The 19,826-nt window shown below is 39.2% G+C and overlaps 1 protein-coding gene across 3 annotated transcripts in view; it reads left to right on the forward strand.

Annotated features, from left to right (window-relative positions):
* The window catches only part of LOC139939492 (uncharacterized), a 180,274-nt gene that overhangs the window by 153,842 nt on the left and 6,606 nt on the right, over window positions 1–19,826 (forward strand). For all 3 annotated transcript variants that reach the window (XM_071935452.1, XM_071935453.1, XM_071935454.1), the window contains 22 exons: window positions 185–358; window positions 1,192–1,330; window positions 4,242–4,452; window positions 5,805–5,912; window positions 6,588–6,840; window positions 7,414–7,601; window positions 8,067–8,237; window positions 8,527–8,663; window positions 9,241–9,397; window positions 10,244–10,389; window positions 10,767–10,976; window positions 11,919–12,020; window positions 12,708–12,816; window positions 13,267–13,299; window positions 13,424–13,591; window positions 14,273–14,433; window positions 15,330–15,429; window positions 15,788–16,138; window positions 17,087–17,242; window positions 18,034–18,180; window positions 18,796–18,917; window positions 19,561–19,716. In XM_071935452.1, coding sequence (XP_071791553.1) covers window positions 185–358; window positions 1,192–1,330; window positions 4,242–4,452; window positions 5,805–5,912; window positions 6,588–6,840; window positions 7,414–7,601; window positions 8,067–8,237; window positions 8,527–8,663; window positions 9,241–9,397; window positions 10,244–10,389; window positions 10,767–10,976; window positions 11,919–12,020; window positions 12,708–12,816; window positions 13,267–13,299; window positions 13,424–13,591; window positions 14,273–14,433; window positions 15,330–15,429; window positions 15,788–16,138; window positions 17,087–17,242; window positions 18,034–18,180; window positions 18,796–18,917; window positions 19,561–19,716 — 3,499 coding nt within the window. The remainder of the gene's footprint in view (window positions 1–184; window positions 359–1,191; window positions 1,331–4,241; window positions 4,453–5,804; window positions 5,913–6,587; window positions 6,841–7,413; window positions 7,602–8,066; window positions 8,238–8,526; window positions 8,664–9,240; window positions 9,398–10,243; window positions 10,390–10,766; window positions 10,977–11,918; window positions 12,021–12,707; window positions 12,817–13,266; window positions 13,300–13,423; window positions 13,592–14,272; window positions 14,434–15,329; window positions 15,430–15,787; window positions 16,139–17,086; window positions 17,243–18,033; window positions 18,181–18,795; window positions 18,918–19,560; window positions 19,717–19,826) is intronic.

Genomic DNA, 19,826 nt, shown 5'->3' on the forward strand with positions numbered 1-19,826 from the left:
TACTTTAGGACTTTTGCACGGATTGGAACTGTGTAGCATTCGACACGCATCGCAACTTATGTGAAAATGAAAGCGTCCAGCAAATCATAGGGAGAGAACCAGCATCATTCAATGATTTATTACAAACTGTTCTTTTAGAGTTGTCAATTCATTTCATAAAATCTCTCCTTTTTTCTTCTTTCAGGCACAAAACCCCGCCTGGGAAGGGAAAAGACGGCAAGGAGTATATCGTGACTCCACGACGACTACGATCACCAGACCCAGGGCGTTACCGGACGCAGCCGGTCACACCAGAAGAGATGGCTAAGGTGAAGCAATTAACAGAGCCGGTCAAGACGTCTACCTCCATTGCAGAAAGGTATGTTGATCAACTCCCTTTCTGTTGTATTTTAAGTCGTAAATCGGTCAATCAAATACAGGCCTATGAGTTCTGTGGAACTATTAAAAAAAATTATACTTATTTATTCACTTTTTTCAAATCTTCTACTTAAAAAAATAGAGAGGACTGTATGTAGCTCTATGCCTTGGGTGCAGAGCTAGGAGGGGACACAAGTGGGAGCAGAATTTGTTCTAGGGGCATGTACTACTGGCCAATTAAAACTGTAGTGTCCGTGAGCATTTCTCTTGACCAAACCCTTTTTCAGCACTCTTTTACTATTTTCTGTAAGATAAAAGCAAATACATTGTCTGCGTGTAAATGAGAAGCAGTTTTTGAAACTTAACTGTCGACTATGGTTATATGCTAAGGATGTTGCTTTTTTTGCAACTTCTTTCGTGATTGAAAAGTGGCCAATTTGGTCCAAACGAGGGAAGTTCTCCTTGAGCATGGTTTGGTCCGGGGGTTGGGGATCTCCTTAGTCGGGACTTGCCCCAGCGTTGTTACCGAACAGTGGGTAAACTTGACAATAATTGCACTGATGTTGGCGCAATGGTTTGGGGTTAAGGTGGGAATGCGCAGTATGTTTTCCCGCATGAGGGCGCTCTCCAACATGTTTGCATCACTTCTCGGGGTATATTCATTCATACCCAAACACGATTATTCAAAACTGGAATACATAACCACACTATGGCGCATTAGGGTGGGGGTAAAGACAGTAATTCCCTGATCCACCCCAACCTACTGTTACTGCTGCTCTTGTGATGAGAAGCAGGCAAGTAAAACAAGACAACCTTTTTGAATCCTCTTCACAGATTGTCAGCCCTGAAGAAGAGTGGACAAGAAGACTGGCAGAAGCGAGTCAATAAGTACAACGACTCCCCACAAACTAAACTCAAAGACTTCTTGACGGTCCCCGGCAATGGAAAAGCTGTCTGCCAAACATCGGACAACGTAAGTATTACATACATACATACATACATATAGGGCATTTATATAGCGCCACTACGTCAAGAACGCAGCGCATTAGATAGTATTCCTTTCATTATTCCACTAACATCGACACACTCTTTATTTTTGGTTAAATGATCAATTGGGCTTTTCCTTGGCTGTGGAAACTTTAATGGAATTAAATCTTTGCTTTGTATATCCCAAAAGAGAGGGTTGAATAAGATGACTCAACGTTTCGATCAGTTTGCTAAGATCGTCTTCAGGAGAATGCAGATCGACAGTCCAAGCTTCAATTGAAACGTTGAGTCGTCAACTACCGGTTCTTCTCAGAACCAATCAACCTCAAAAGAGATTTTCACATGGTGCTACCGAAAATCTCACTATTAAAGCTATACTCCAAGTCATACCACGCAAAGTTTCAAATCCTCCTTGAATAAGATATGGTTTCCCTCTTTCAATGTTTGTTTTGTATTGTAAGCTAATTGCGGCACAACTAGTCTTGGGTTTTTCATAAACTTGTTTGTTCAAGCCAACCTTTCACTAAGTTGGCCTTGTCATAAAATAGCATCACCTTTTGATAGCTTTTCTCAGCTTGCCGTAAAAATTGTTTGTTTGGTATTCTGAAGAAAAAAACAAAGTTGTGTGAGGATACAAATAGTAACACTCCTGCTATAAGTAATGCTGGAATTTTAAATGGACTGGTAGTAATAGTTTTGGATTGTATTTGAAAAAAAATTATGATAGTATTTTTGCCGACACCATCACAAAGTTAAGGTCAGTTTGCTTAGGACAATAAAGCTTTATTTTTTTCCCAGCGAGAATTAAAAGTACTCGACCTTTACCAAAATATTTCTTTGCTTTTAACTCCTTTGTTAATTTGTGATTTATGAGTTGAAAAGGTATTCAATAGTTTTGCCGATTTAATAGTGAGAGGTTACCAGATCAATCATACTGTCACTGTGATTATTTTGTTGGTCCTTTTTATGAGTTAGCAATTCAGAAGACTGTCAGTGGTTTCAATACAAAAATGGCATTGATCAAATAACTTTATTGACTGAATTGATTTGATCGGATTTTAAGCTTCAGAATGATTATAGTATTCTACCTTTTGTGGTCCACTGGCCAATAGACCGATCCATTAAGCTCCGCCCCATTGCGTATTGACCAATCACAACGCAACGAAGGTCCAACACTAAGGTCCGACATGCGTGCGCATATGCTTTGCGCGGGGTAGAGTTATGCAGAAAGGCATTAGGAGAGCCCCACATGTTCTCACACGTGCCTCGTGGGCGGAGCCTACTGGATCGGTCTATTGTTGGTTGAGACGCCCAAGGACTGGTCAAAAGTCTCTCCAACTGGCAGACCAGGAATTTCATCTTTGAGAGGGCAAGGCCATTTTAATTTTGCAAAGAGCACTTTCCTTTAGAAAATATAAAAAGTCTATGAAAACTTTTGAAAAGACACAAAGGCCAAGACCAATGCTCCATGGCCTCTGTGTTATTCAAGGCCTGAATTGGTCTGGTTTCCATGGCTTGTTGAGTGTTTAATAAACATCACTAATATGAAATATGGACTCTTAAAGGAACATTACAGAATTGGTTTTTGCTAACAAAACAGTTGCTGGCAGTGTAAGCACTTAATGTAAACCACCATATATACATAAATTGAAAAACCTGTAGAAGTTTGAGATCGATCGGCCATCTGGGTCACAAGAGAATAGAGGGAAAAAAACGATTACAAACTTGAATAAAAATGAATAAAACGCTCACTGAGCAATAAACTCCAGACGCGTAGTTAGATTATTTATTTCTCATCAAATATGACATTTCAGACAGAAATATTTTAAGGGATGTTTTCAACTATCATCATCATTGAACCGTGTAAGTTTTATGTAAATCTGTGATCCTCACGATTTTTGTTTCTTACCAATTCTGTAACGTTCCTTTAAAGCCATTGGACCCTTTCGGTACAGAAAAAAAAAAAAGTTCACAGATTTACAAATAATTTACAGGGTTTACAGAAGGTAATGGTGAAAGACTTCTCTTGAAATATTAGTCCATGAAATGCTTTACTTTTTTAGAAAACGGTAAAACAATATAAATTCTGTTTGCGAGAATTACGGATTTGTTATAAACACATGTCATGACACGGCGAAACGCGCGAAAACAGGAGTGGGTTTTCCCGTTATTTTCTCCCGACTCCGATGTCCGATTGAGCCGAAATTTCCACAGGATTGTTATTTTATATATAAGTTGTGATACACGAAGTGTGGGACTTTGACAATACTGTTTACCGAAAGTGTATAATGGCTTTAAAGACACTGGACACTATTGGTAATTGTCAAAGACAAGTCTTCGCACTTGGTGTATCTCAACATACATGTATGTATAATAATAAAAAATGTGAAAATTTGAACTCAATTGGTTGACAAAGTTGCAAAATAAGAATGGAAGAAAAAACACCCTTGTCACATGAAGTTGTGTGCTCTTGGATGCTTTATTTCGAGACTGCAAATTCTAAACTTGAGGTTTCGAAATCAAATTTGTGGACTACGTCACTTCAGAGGGAGCGGTTTCTCACAATGTTTTATACTATCAACCTCTCCCCATTACTCGTTACCAAGTAAGTTTTTATGCTAATAATTATTTTGAGTAATTTTGAGTGTCCACTGCCTTTAAATAAGCTAGTGGACTAGTAAAATGACAGGCTTACTGGTCCTGCTGGCTAGTCACTGAAAGAATTGTCTTCTTCCCTAGCACTGAGGTAACTGTTCCTATAAAAGCGCCTTGAAATAGATAACTCCATGGGTTACTCTGGAAATGTGATTAAGTACTGTTTTCTGAGAGTTCGTGGCTTCACAACCAGAATTAATCAATGAATATAAACCTAATATCTCCTTCTATTCATCCAATAGGATGTTGATCTTGCTACGTGCAGCATCTCAAAAAGACTGGAGCTGATCCAGACGAGTCAGGGTACCTGGAAGAAACGGGTGGAGGAGAAGGATGCGGTGCAGTTCACAGTGTCCGGCAAGATGACCAAAGCTGGGATGGATGTGGTCGAGACATCACCTCAACTGAAGAGGGGTGGGAGCTTGAGGGTCAAGCGAGGAGGGTCATTTAGAGGTGAGTGGAGAATCATTGTTGGCATGGTAACGTGCCTGGGGAGCAGCCGTAGGCCTTTAATTATCTAAGGACTAACTCTGATTAACAACCATAACACGTCAGACAATAAGAAAGTAAATATGGACCCAGAAACGGTTCTTGGTTTCTTTGATTTCTTTTCTCTGATTAATGCTTCTTTCATTGAATCAGATCACTTCTCTTTACTTACATAAATAATTCTTCTCGATTTCTGTGAGGCTGATTAATGCTTCTTTCATTGAATCAGATCACTTCTCTTTACTTACATAAATAATTCTTCTCGATTTCTGTGAGGCTTACAAGAGTCTTCTCTCTTAAAAGGTGTATGTACTTTTTGTAGGACAAAAAAACACAATGTCCACAGATTTACACAAAACTTACACAGTTTGAAGATAATGATAGTAGAAAGCTTTCCTGTAAATATTACGTGCTGATGAGGTGCTGTAGTTTTTGGGAAATGAGTAAAACAATGTCGTGAAAATTATTTTAAGCATTTACCAACGTATTTTCATGACATTGTTTTCCTCGTTTCTCAAAAACTACAGCACCTCAGTCTGTAATATTTGAAGGGAAGCTTTCTACTATCATTATCTTCAAACCCTGTAAGTTTGATGTAAATCTATGGACATTTTGAAAAAGTACTCGAATCCTTTAAACGACAAGGCACAGGCTGAAAGCTCGCTGCATTTCCGCGACACATGCTTGGCACATGTCCAAGACCATGAAGAGGTCACACAGCGGACACGGAACTGGCTTGTGATCAGCCTGTGCTTACTACAATATGTTCAAGCCCTTTTCACACTGTAGCTCTTATCCCTGTGGTATACAACCCTGGGGAGACCCAGGAGTTTATTTAACCCCACCGTTACCCTGCTGCACCTTCACACTGTCCCTACTTTGGTTCCTATTTCACAGGTTTCCTTCTGCATGTTTCAAGAATACCCCAGGGTTTTACCGCTTACTCCTACTCCAGAGCAGGGGTGGCTATTCACTGAGGTTTGCCCATTTGTCGAGGCAGACCGGGGGTAAAGCGATCCTCAGGGTTGCCACCAGGGTAAAAACAGGATTACCAACAAAATTGCAACGTGATTGTCAGGATGAACAAACAACAGCTGAATACCAGTAACAAGGAATATGCAACAAATTGAAATTTGGTTGGTAATCCTGTTTTTACCAAGGAAGAAATTTCATGCTTAGCAAATTTTTGTGCTTAGCAGCTTTATGAAATTCGGCCCAGTAGTAATAGGGCTTCAGAGCATAGCAAATGAACAAAAATTGGTGATGTTTAATCATCCAAAATTACATACTTACATTTTTCTTTCCTGATTTCCAAGGTCGTGTGACACTCGATAATAAAAAAGACGGAGAGGAGAAATCAGACAAGAGTGACAAAAATGAAGAGAAGAGTGACAGCACAAGCAGCAATACAGCCAGTGTATCAGGTTGGAGATCTTAACTTTACAGTCATTGATGGGATGAATATTACCAAACCACGTTTTTTTTAAAATGACCATTTTCTGTAAATGCTTGACACTTTATTTATAGGTTTACCTTGCCAATTTCAGTAAAAATTCACTCAGATTTATTAACACGCACTCAAATACGCATTTGCCCCTAACCCGGCTCATTAGGGTTCCACTATTACTACATTCAATTTCGTTTGCCTGCACACATGATTTTGTTTTCTCATTCAGATTTATGTCATTTCATTTATAGGCATTGAAGATTACACTTTGAATATTTTGAAGTTGAATTTCTACTTCCTAATTTTACATTTGGTGAAATTGAATTACTGCTTTTGAAATTGAATGAGTTGGGTGTTTAAATGATTGTTTCGCGCACCAGTTGGCCAAGTACTTAAAAAGCAGCATCCAGCAACAGAGTCCAGCATTCTCCTAAAGATAATCAGAGCATACTGATCAAAACGTTGAGCCGTAACCATCAATTCTTTTCAGAACCAACACTACTCAAAAGGGATATTTAAGTGGTGTTTTGCAAACCTCTGTTAGTTTTACTTCCACCATGCAAATTTTTTCCCATCTTACTTGATTGAATTTGTGAGATCACCAAGTGGAATTTCCTGCAATTTGATCTGAATCCTTTTCCCCACCACCCAGACAAACAACCCGGAGGACAGAGTTCCTCGACCACCGTCACGGCCTCCGAGTCTGATTCCTCTGAATCCAGCTTCCGCATCGTCAAGAAGAAGGTAGCGGTGATGAAGCCAGATGGAGAGACCTTTGCAGAGTTCTTCAGCAGCAGTTCAACGATCATCACAGAGGCGGCAATGCTACCGAGAGGTCGCAAAGCGTCTCTTGACGATGTCACAGTGTCTGATTTTGACGCCCTCTCGGACGATTACTTCCCAAAGTGAGATATTCCTAAAGTTATTCAGATCAGGGCCCAATTTTATAGAGCTGCTTAAGCACAAAAAACAGCTTACCGCACTAATATTATGCTTACCAAAGTTAGGTTACCAGCCAAAGTACATGTACCATGTCACTAGTAGGCCTACAGTTTGTGACTGGTATTCTGCTCCGTCCTGCTAAATATTTTTTATTTTTAAGCACTTTTATGAAATTGGGCGCTGGATTGTTTTCAATGAGCTTAAGACAATTCTTTGAAACCCTGCTGTGTGTGAGGCAACTTGAACAAAAAATCTCACAGAGTCAGTTTATGTCAACCAGATACTGTTTCTCTGACTGTGGTGATGTTCCCCCCCCTCCCCTGGGAGTGCAGTCATGAAATAGGAACAAATAAAAAGAATTGCAATGAAATATTGTAGTCACATTTTACAGACCGTCGGGAAGTGGGAGCAAAAAAAAAAAGAAATTGCAAAGAAATATTTACATTAATACCACCTGCCTATACAGTCGAACCCAAGCTGTATAAACTGAAACTGATTTCTCAAACAATTCTCCCCCGATGTTCTCTCTGCTGCAGGCTGACAGCCCTCTCCCGCAATCGGATGTCCTTAAGACCGAAGCGACGAGCACCTGGTGCCAAGAATCCCATCCGAGCGTTGAAAACGAGAACCAACGTCATCAGCGAGTATGAGGAAATAAAGAAGGAAATTATCGAGACGGAGCCCATGGACAGACAAGCCGTCATGAACTCAAGAAGGGTTGAATGTAGGGTATTTCCTTTTTTTCTTCTTCTTTTTGTGGTTATTTACCAAAAGCAATTGCAGACAGAGTTTGAAATGTTTAATTTATTGGCCAAATCCCTTTTGATGTGTGCTCTGTACAGATTATGAATCAGGAAAACCAACTAACATCAATTGCTTTTTTTTTCAAAAATCAATTGTTGTTCATTTGTTCAGACCATGTTAAACCTCTGATATCAAAAAAAGAGCAAAAGGCCTGTTATGATCGTGAAGACACTCGCCCTTTTACTTAAAATTTGTTAGTTTTTTTTGGGGAGAGGCCTGAAAAAAATACAAAGAAAACTTCACCACAAATTCTCATGTCAAACCTAATTTTTGAACAGGTGTTACATTAGCGGGTTTCATTTTTCCAAAACTTAAAAAAAAAAACGAGAAGAAAAAAAAAACATCCTGGAAATAAATAATAATTTGTGTATCTTTGCTCTCGTAGTGTCTTCCAAGTCGCATCATCTTAGCATCTCGGCCAGAAAGGGTCTTGCAAGTAAGGAGGATATTGCCAAAGGAATCCTCAAACTCCAGAAGGTCAAAGACGTACGGGAGATGGATGGAAAACTGTCTCAGCTACTACCATACACTGACAAGATGCTCATTCAGGTCAAAGGTGAGAGGTCAATATCAATATTTTACTGAAGCCCAGCTCATACTTCCTGCAGATGCGATACAAATTTTGACGTCAATCTTTAGCAACAGTTAACTTGTGGTCAACTCCTGCGAAACATTCGCTGCCAATTTTCTTTTGAGAAAACCAAATACAGAGATAACCTGTTTTGCTATAAAAATGGGACGAAAGTGTCAAAAGAGGTCGAGAAAGGACGAGATATATTGAAAATCATCGGTACATATATGTACTTGTCTTAGGCTCATTGTTTTTTCACTCGTTTCATTGTTAGGGAGGCGGTTTGTTCAGGTACGCCTGGTCCAGCCCGACGCCGACATGCTAAACACCGGTGACTGCTTCGTTTTAGTAACACCTAAAGAGTGCTACCTGTGGATCGGACAGTATTCAAATGTTATAGAAAGGTCAAAGGTCAGCAACCTTGGTTTTCTTTATTTTCAAGTAAATTCTTTGTGTCAATGCTGAAGAAACAAAGATGGTTTTAAACGTCACGCACAACTCTCAGCCACTGTTTGCGGTTGTGAAGACAATATATAAAAAACATGATCAAATGAAAGAAAACGTCCTGACGAATCAAAGTATACCTCAATTTTTTCACTTTTGATAAAAGGTTCAATAGGTTAAGGTTTTGCCAGAACAAATCAATCATATATGTATATTTTTTTTAATCTCCACAGCTTAGTAAATAACTATTTATGAGACAATTTCTGTATACAATTTGGGGACTTAAGAGACAATAGTGGGCATTCTATTCTCTGGTCCTTTTCCATTGTTCTCAGTGATGATAACAATAGAAAAGGACTGGCGAGTGGGACACCTGGTATCATTTAAAAAATCCCCCATCGCATGAAAATGTTCCCAATTTGGTTTAATGAACCAATAGTCAATCACTTTTTGTAGTCAATAAATTGCACCTGCAAACAATTATTCACATTTTTATTTCAAGGTCAAAGTCTTTTTGTAATCATTTTTCGGTTCCCACTCACAGGCTTCAGAAATGTCACAGATGATTCAAAGCACCCGTGACCTCGGCTGCAAAGCGCCCTCAGTGGTTACGATAGAAGAGGCACATGGTAAACCCCTCGGGTCCAACAGGGACTGGAAGCGATTTATGGAAGCTTTGGGAGGTGCAGACAACATTCATGGTAAGATGGAGACTACATTGGTTTTACATGTGAAAAGCACTAGACACTATTGGTCAATACTCCAAATAATTGTTAGCACATAAAGTCGGTTTGAAGCAAGGAATGGAGAGCTGTTGATGGTATAAAACATTGTGAGAAATGGCTCTCTCTGAAGTAACGTAGTTTTTGAGAAAGAGGGAATTTCTCTCTCAAATAACAAAACACTTCAGCTGAAGCCTTTTTATTATGCATCTGAAAACCCACAAAGTTGTGAAACAAAGGTGTTTTTTCTTACATTATACTCTTGCAACTTTGATGACCAATCGAGTCGAAATTTTCAAAAGTTTGTTATTTTATGCATTTGTTGGGATACACCAAGTGAGAATACTGGTCTTTGACGATTATCAAAGGTGTCCAATGCCTTTAAAGGGTTAAACTTTATCTAAGGTAATGATAAAAGAAAGATATAGAAGAGTTTGCGGTAACACCATGTAATAACAATCTCTAAATGAGTTGGGGTGGTTCTGAAAAGAACCGTTGGGTTAACTCGACGTTTCGATCAGTATGCTCTGATAAAAGAAAGATTCCCTGAAAATATTATTAGCTGAGGTGCTGTACTTTTTAAGAAATTTGTAAAACAATTTCTCAAAAATTATTTTAGCATGTACATTGGATTAATGTGACACCATTGAAAATATTGCTCTGTGATTTCACTTTTTTTTCCTAAAAAACTGGACGGCTAGTGAAGCTGAAGCTTCTACAGGTAAAATACACAGTGATATTGAAAACAAAGTTGTTTTAAATCAGGCAACCAATAATTTATCTTTTGTAAATTATTTTGTTAACTTAGAATACTTTCACTTTCAGACATTGCACGTATTGACGATGATGAACTACATGAGATTTACATCACAGAAACCAACATGGTGTACAAAGTAGAAGGAGAGTCACTGGTGCCATACGATGACTACTGGGGAGCACCGCCTAAGTTTGCTATGCTCAAATCTAAAGAGGTCAGTCAACTGAAGTCAATCTGGCTATATCTGGCTATATTGACACTTTTAAGCGTCATCTTAAGACACACTTTTTAGGCAATATTATTTTAATCAATTGTATTTTGTTTCCTTTTTAACTGTTTTTGTAGAGTTGTTTCTAATTTTTCACTGGCTGGTCCAGATTTGGGTTTTTTCTTAAACTGCCTGATTTGGGTTTTTTCTTAAACTGCCTTGTAGCATTTTTTTTTTAATTGTCTTTTTAAGTTGTTTTCTTCGGAAACCCTCTGTATTGTAATGTTGTATTTTGGAAATTGCTTTTACTTTTGTATCTAGCGCTTTGAGGCCTTTTTCGCAAAGGAAAACTGACAGGGTCATTGTTTTGTCCTTTCCCGCAGATTTTGGTCTTTGATTTTGGGTCTGAGTTGTACATTTGGCAGGGTAAGCAGACTTCAAGTAAAGAGCGTCAGATAGCAGCCAAGTTAGCTCAGATTGTGTGGGAGAGGGGTTATGACTATAGAGAGTTCGATTCCAATCCAGTATGGCCGGGACAATCCAAGAAACCTACACACGGTACAGCCAGACCAGACTGGGCTCTCTTTGGAAAGGTATGTTTTGGGGTTTTTTGTTTTATAAAGGGCGGGTACACTATTGGTAATTGTCAAAGACCAGTGTTCTCACTTGGTGTATCTCAACATATGCATAAAATAACAAACCTGTGAAAATTTGAGCTCAATTGGTCTTTGATTTTGGGTCTGAGTCAGATAGCAGCCAAGATGACAAAATGACGAAAGAAAAAACATCCTTGTTGGACGAACTTGTGTGCTTCCAGATTGGAATAAAAGACTTCTAGCTAGAAGTGTTTTATTGTTTTAGTGAGAAATTACCTCTATTTCAAATCTATGCTACTTCAGAGGGAGCCGTTTCTCACAATGTTTTATACTATCAACAGCTCTCCAGGGCTCGTTACCAAGTCGGTTTTTAAGTTAATATTTGTTTTGAGTAATTACCAAACGTGTACCTTCCCTTTAACAGTTTCAAATTATGCATATTGACCCATTTCATCAGAAAATCTTGAAACCGCCATACTGGTGGGCAATATAACTGTCCGTTATTATTCAGTGAAGTGTGCATTTTAGGCGACGTGGCGTTTACACGTAAACCTATTGACCACCAAAATGGTGAGCGTGGCACAGTCGCTGCATGTGACATGCTTGCAAGGGGTCATAGGTCGTCCTTTGAGGGGGAAGGTATACGTTTGGGTATCACTCTTAAAATTAACGGCAAAAAATCTATTTGGTTTGAAGCCTACAGCAGCTTTGGGTTGTATAAAGCATTTTAAGAAACCTTTGGTGGTTATGTAAAAAGATAAGCGTTACTGTCAGATACATTTCTCAGATTGGGTTAGCCTATTATGGATTATTCTTCCTGCGCGAACATATTCGCTTCGGATTTTTCGGCGATATCTCGAGAATGCGACCACTTTAATGCAAAAGGTTGTTGTCATTGTTGTTATTGAAAGAATTATTTCTTTTTTTGTGTGTGTTTAGACCACAGAGCATATGGAGACAACACTCTTCCAGAACAAGTTCATCGATTGGCCGAGTGATACAAGGGTCATCAAGGCCAGAAGCTCTGAAGATGAACAAAAGGTGAGTTGAAGATGATACCCTTCCCCCCTTCACAATCAAAACACCCACCCTCGTACTTCAGTGGCTACAGCCTCTGTTGCCCCAGTCTTGGCCTTGGTGCCCTTCCAAAAGTTTTCCCATTGACTGTAAGATTTTCCCGGTGACCTTTATCAAAATGAGAAATGGCCTTATGGAAGATGAAGTTCCTGATAAGGATGTTCTTGAAGGATGTACGCTGTCATAGACCTTGTCGGAAATACTCGGGAATGAGGTGCAGGCTGGTGTAGCTGTGATCGCTAGCTAGACCAGCATGATCCTCATTCAACATTTAGCGCGTACGCAATGGGTATTTGCTAAAAGGTCTATATCACTCATCTGCTTTTCAAAACTGCCCTCGTGTGTTTTAGTGTGCATTTTTCCAATGTATGTTCTATCGGAAGATTTTCCAATGGAATTACTCTTTGTCAAATGAAAATGGCCTTGCCCTCTCAAAGTTGAAATTCCTGTTCTTAAAGGATTTACATTGTCATGTCACTAATCTTCTTCTAAGAACTGCCCTTGTGTGTTGTAGCGTGTGCTTATATGCCCTTCAGTAAGCAATGGTTATGACAAAGAAATTATTTAACAGGCTTTCACTTTTAGGCTTAATAATTACTGAATTAATATTTATATTTATAATCAATCCTTCTTGATGTCATTTTATTATAGAGCGAGGCAGCTCCTGAACTTGTTGCTTATGATGCCAGTAAGATGATTCAGCTCAGCAAAGAGAAACCAGATATAATCCTGGAAAACACAAACCTTGGCAGAGGGAAAGGTCAGTCCACTCCACAAGTAGTTTAAGAAACACCAAACTTGTTTTACTTCTTATTTGATTTTCAAATTATAATACCTTAAAACAATTATTGGTTTAAAGGCACTGGACACATTTGGTAATTATCAAAGACCAGTATTCTCAGTTGTTGTATCCAGACATAATTAGGCGTAAAATAACAAATCTGTGAAAATATTTACTCAATTGGTCATCGAAGTTGCAAGAGAATGATGAAAGAAAAAAATACCCTTAAGTTGTTGCACAAATTTGTATGCCTTCAGATGCCTAATAAATCCTTCACGCCTGAAGTCTTAAAAATATTTAGGTGAGAAATTACCCCTTTCGCAAAAACAACATTACTTCAGAGGGAGCCGTTTTTCAACAGCCTATCACCTCTTTGTATATTCAACATCAATAAAATACTCACAGGCTTCATTTTGTTTTGTTTTCCAGGTTCAAATCCAGCTAAATCTGCAGAAGATATAGGTAAGGGTAAAGTAAAAGTGATTGGTTCTCGACCAATAAAACTTCATAATCTGTTAATGTGGTGTAGCAAAAACATATGTTCAACCTCTTTAGTGATGTACCATTTGCTCATTTTTTCTTTCAGCCCACTTCCAGAAGATCGATCAACGAGGCAATGAGATTCAAACATTATCTGTTGTCATGTGGCACATTATGGAGTTTGACCATAGCATCTTGCCAGAGGAGAGTTTCGGGCAATTCCATGAAGGGGACACCTACGTGGTGCGGTGGCAGTACAAGGTCGTGAGTACAGGTAAAGATCAGTCCCTTTGTGGTAGATTTAGTCCAGAATGGGCCCTCTCTTGCCAGACCTGCTAGTTCTTGCAAATGCATTACTCCCAAGGCCGAAAGCCTCAATGGTTAAATTGTTCAAGTATCAGCGCCCTCACAAGCCCATGCCCGTTACCCATGATGCCCTTTTATTTAGCAACCATTAAAGGTGGACAAGTTTTTCTCGTTCCTCTAGCTTTAGAATTTTTCCTTTTAAAGAGTGGTACAGCTGCTAATCATAGTTACATTTGTAACTTAAGAAAGTTCTGTATTGTTCAGTCTACCAGGTATAAATGTCCCTTCATGAAAGATATAATATCTGGGTTGGTTTTAAATTTGTCATTTATGTTGTCCCCAGGGCCGAAATTCATGAAACTGTTAAACGGAAAATACTATTAAGCAAAAATGAGTTCAGGCACCAGCCACAACAGTGTAAACTTAATGTAAATTTGGCTGGTATCCTGTTTCTGTTAAGCAGTACTTTTCTGTGCTTAGCAAGTTTTTGTGCTTACAGGCTTTATGAAACTGGGCCCTGAGCACACAGGTCCAACAGACATGCTATCTGCAGCCACACACATGATAACTTGCAAGCAAAGAAAAGGATGACACAAACAAAGCATGGAAGGATACTTTAACTTTAACCTTGTCTCATCCCTCTCACCAGGCATGCGTGATCTCAAGGGTAATCTCTCCAAGCGTCAGGGCCATGGACGAGAGCGATGTGTGTATTTCTTCTGGCAAGGTCTTGGGAGCACCATCAATGAGAAGGGAGCGTCGGCGTTGATGACGGTGGAACTAGACGATGAAAGAGGACCGCAGAGACAGGTCAGTTTCTTGTGTGAGATGGAGAACATTTAAACATAGTTTTAAATGTGTGCCAATACCCACTGCAATTTGCTCTTGTTATGGGGCCAGCCCAGTGGTGTGGCGGTTAAGAAATCTGGGCCCATTTTTATGGCTCTACCTACTGTAAGCAAATAATCGTAGCTTGTGAAAGCAAGAAATTTTGCACTTTCGTCAAGCTTATTTCATAGTTTGGCAGGGCATTTTGTGGGGCATGCGTACTCCACATTACTAGGTATTCTAGGCTTACACAGCTAGCGCAGAAGTTTGGCACTTTCAAGTAAGCGGAGAATGGTCATTGTAAGAGCAGAATTTGGTGGTAAGCAGAGCCGTGAAATTGGCCCCTGCTCAAGAAGCACTAAGAGAACAGTGCGTATCATTCATCATTGTTGGGCAAACCAGATAATATAATTTTTCTTTTTCGCAGTTAATACATCAGTTTTAACTACTTGATTAAAACAAACCAGTTTTGAACTCATTCTGACAAGGGAAAATGTCGTGAGCCCACTTTCATGGAGCTACTCTAAGGGCCAAAGGACAAAATAATTTGCTAAATACCAGAATAAGGTTACCTGCCAAAATATCCTTTCAAATGCACGGTTTCAAATCCACCTATGTGGACACCTTGTGCCGGGACTCTGGACTGCGTCGGGAAGAGCTACGTACAGCAATGGAGGACCAACGTGTTTGGAGGGCCATAATCCGATGCTCCGCATCGACTGAATGAATGTGACTGGTTTCCTGCTTATTTCTACTTAGCAAAAAAGTGTTTAGCAATAATGTTCTGCTTAAACAGCTATAGAAATTTGCCCCAGGAAAGTCTGTACATTTTTTCACAATTTTAAAAGTTTGTTTATCATTCTCTCATATTTTTACAGGTAATTCAGGGCAAGGAGCCTCCAGCTTTTCTTCAACTCTTCAATGGTCGTATGGTGATGCATAAAGGCAAGAGAGAAGAAGAAGACACTAACACATCAGGTAATTATCAAGTAGAAATCAACAGGAGCACCCAAGCACACCAACTTCACCTACAAACTGTGTTATTGCTTAAAATGTTTTTTGGATGAGACCAAGGGATCCTCAAACATGACTATCACTGTAACCCGGGGCCTGAAGATATCTGTGCAGAGAAGATGCTGAAAACTGGAATTTTCTTTTTGAGGGCATCCGCAAGGCTTTTTTCATTTTCCAAAGGGCACTTACAGTGGAAGATCTAAGAGGGGCAACAAGTCCAAGACTAGGGAAACAGAGGTCATGTCCTCTGTGTGATTCCAGGCCTGTGTGATTGTCCTCTATTTTTTTTCAAAACCATGATTTTGAATTGTTTGCCCCGCAGGCCCAAACCGGCTGTACTGTGTACGCAGCGAGCACGCAGAGGAAGGTCTACTACTAGAGACACAATGTGAAACATCTCAGCTCAGATCGAGAACGTCATTCCTCCTCCTGCATCTCAAGGATGAGGGCACCAAGGCGACGGTTTACATCTGGCACGGAGTGAAGTCCTCAAAAGCGTCTCGGGCAACAGCCGTCCACGCGGCCGATATGCTGAAGAAGAATACACCGTTGGAGACGGGTATGAAGAGTAAATGCAGCGTGATGATAGAAGAGATGGAAGAAGGGAAGGAGACGAACATCTTCAAGAAGCTGATTGATCTTGATAGGAGTTCGTACGACAGTGCAATAGGAGGTAAAGATATTGCGTTTGTGCACAGCCACATTTATGGGTACACTTTGTGAAACAAGGACACCAAGTGAGCGCAGATAAATATTGAGTAACTCTTTGCCGATCTTGTGTTCCACAAACTCAAGGACTACATAAACACCATTGACATAAATTTTACTAGACCAAAATCATAAAGACACCAAACTGTCTGCTGAGTTAACAAAAACAACTTTGCATTTGAACAAAATGTGGCGTGTCAAGGCCGAGCAGTTAAGAGCACCGGATTCAAGCTCTGGTGTTTGATCAGCCGAGTGTGGGTTCGAATCCCGGTCGTGACACTTGCTACATAAAATTGGGAAGGCAGTGCTTTCTGCTCTACCGGCCAGGCTTCGGACTGATGATACCCAAGCCTACATCCGTATGGACTGTGAAAGGGGTAACCCTGTTTCAGCCCTAGGAGAAGGTGGCAACGGCCTCTGGAAAAAAAATAATTGTAGCCCACACCTAGAAGTGGCCTTCAGGCCTTGTGTGTCTGGTGACTTAATTAAAAAAATTAAAAAACATACAGAAAGGATTTATCTCATTTGCCGTTCAGGTCTAATTACTCTTATATATTTAACAGAACTGAAAGATTATCACCAGACTCAACTCAATGTCAATATTTGATCAGCATTCATTTTGTTAGTAAAACCATTTACAAAGTTGGGTATCTTTTTTCAATTGGAAAACACAAGACTGCCAGACTATGGCCATGTCATGAGTTTACTGGCTGGGGGCTAAAATCACTGGGCTTGCTTGGGCCTATGGTCGAGTGTTAAATTTGAGCCCCGCCAAATTTTAGCCCACATGCAAGGAGCTATTTCAGTACCTTACATTAAACATCTGATGTTGAGTTCTATGAAGAATCAGCTTTCTGAGCAGACGAGTTATATAGAAACTAAAGTTGTTTCCTTTTGTTGATTTTTTCTGCAGACCCTCTCGTCTACAAATACACTCCTCGGTTATTCCATCTAACGAGTACATCGGGGGTGTTCCTGGCCAATGAGCTATTGAACCAGTCTCGTTCTGAAGAGGAACCTACCCCGTATCCATTCCTACAAACGGACCTTTATGGCGCAACACAACCAGGTAAGAAAGGAGTGGGGAAACTTCGCTGAGGTCATTCGTAATATGTGATGGCTCTGTGAAATTGAGTCACAGCAGGGGGAGGTATGACGGGACAACTGAAAAGAGTGTACAGCAAGCTAATCATACAACATTTTGACCTGTCTTTCACATTTGCCTTATTCTTTTACACTACAAAAAAATTAATTATGTCATAATTTGAAAATGACCAGTACTGCCTATTCAATAAAAACATATAGTATTTTATTGGAAAAAAAATTAACAAAGAAAACAAAAAGTATGAAAAAAAATTTTGTATTCACCTTTACCGATCAACTTTTTTTTTGTTTCTGTTTGAGAAATATAAAAATATCCACCCTGGGTTTGTTGTCATGTCATTGCTCTCTGAAAGCAAAAAATAATCTGTGCTACCAAAGCAGAAACATCCTTGCTAAGGAAAGGGTAATTTGCAGTTTTTCGTGGAAATTTTGCTTGTGCACATGTGTCGTTACATCAAGTAGTCCTTGCTTCTTTGCAGTTTTTTTTCTCGTTTATTGTAAAAAAATGCAACTTTTTTCAAGGGATATTTTATTTGAGTGTGTATTTCCTTTGTTTTAATCTGGTACTTTGTTGATGAAACATCATTTATAACTAAATGAATTTTGTATTGATGTGCCAATGGAAACAAAATTCACGTTTTTTTGTTTGGTGGACAGTAACATTTCAATAAGAACTTAACATAAATTCTGCACTACTTATTACTGAATTCCTAACAATAAAAGACAATCGTTTTGCTTCTTTTCCCGCCCAAACAGCCCAGTATCTGTTTGACAACCACTATGAGGTGTATTTATGGCAAGGTTGGTGGCCTGAGGACCAGGATAAGAAGACTGGCTCAGCCAAGATGAGGTGGGACGTTGATAGGAAGTGTGCAATGGAGACAGTCATGGCGTATTGCAAAGGTGAGCTTAAAGGCACGGGACACCTTTGGTAATTATCAAAGACCAGTATTCTTACTTGGTGTATCCCAACATATGCAGGAGATAACAAACTTTTGAAAATTTGGACTTAGTTGATCGTCGAAGTTGCGAAAGAATAATGGAGAAAAAAAAACACTCTTGTTGCACAAATTTGTGTGCTTTCAGTAGCCAAAGAAAAAGGTTCAGGGCTGGAGTCTTTTAAATCTTGAGTGAGAAATTACCTCTTTCTCAAAAACTACGCTACTTCAGAGGGAGCCATTTCTAACAATGTTTTTTACTATCAATAGCTCTCCATTGCTCATTACCAAGTAAGTTTTTATGCTAATTATTATTTTGAGTAATTGCCAATAGTGTTCATTGCCTTTAATTCTTAAAAGAAGAAAAGAAATATAGTTCCTCATTGCAATTTCTTAGGGTGTCTGATAGAAGTTGAGGCATTATTATGTAAGGTGTACATGGTGTATGGTAGAATGCCATACATGTCCTTATCAACAGGACAAGAAGATCATGCATGAATTTGTTCCTTAAAAAAAAATGGTTGGGCGGCACAAAAACAGGAAAATAATGGAAAATAACTTGTTTTGTTTTTTTCTGCAGAAAAACGGATAAAGAACCCACCCAAGGCATACCTTGTGCATGGCGGCCTGGAGCCTCTTACATTCACCAACTTGTTCCCATGGTGGAAAGTCAACAATGATGTAGCTGAAATTAACAAAAAAGTAGGTGAACTTTATATAATTTTGTATCTTGTATAAATGAAAAAATGATCAAATATACAGTGCTTTATGCATACTTTATGAATACTTACTTTATGAATACTCGGCGTGTCATGGCCGAGCGCAAGTTCTTATGGATAAGACACTGTGAGTGTCGTGGCCGAGCGGTTAAGAGCACCGAATTCAAACTCTGGTGTTTCTGATCAGCAGAGTGTGGGTTCAAATCCCCAGCCGTAACACTTGTGTCCTTAAGCAAGGAAATTGGTAATTGTCAAAGACCAGTCTTCTCACTTGGTGTATCCCAACATAAGCATAAAATAACAAGCCTGTGAAAATTTTAACTAACTTGGTTATCGAAGTTGCGAGAAAATAATGAGACAAAAAACACCCTTGTTGGACGAATTTTAGTGCTTTCAGATAGGAATAAAAGACTTCTAGCTAGAAGTATTTTATTATTTTAGTGAGAAATTACCTCTTTCTCAAAATCTATGCTACTTCAGAGAGAGCCGTTTCTCACAATGTTTTATACTATCAACAGCTCTCCAATGCTCGTTACCAAGTTAGTTTTTAAGTTAATATTTGTTTTGAGTAATTACCAAACGTGTACCTTCCCTTTAATCCTATTTGGTCATCTTTACCCTTACAGGATGGGAAGAGGGGAGATCGAGCGATACTCGTCAGTGAAGTCTTAGAGAAACTATCCAAAGCACAATTCACATTCGCAGAGCTTCAGATCCGACCCTTACCAGACGGTGTGGATCCATTGAAACTAGAAACTTACCTCTCAGAGGAAGAATTTAAGGTAAACTGTCTTCATGTTTTTGAGAAGAAAATTATTTTTCGGGACTTGTTTTACTAACTTTTAAAAAATTACAGCACCTCAGTAAGTAATATTTTAAGGGAAGCTTTCTA

This window comes from Asterias amurensis, chromosome 7 (assembly GCF_032118995.1).
Source record: "Asterias amurensis chromosome 7, ASM3211899v1".
NCBI classification, from domain to species: Eukaryota; Metazoa; Echinodermata; class Asteroidea; order Forcipulatida; family Asteriidae; genus Asterias; species Asterias amurensis.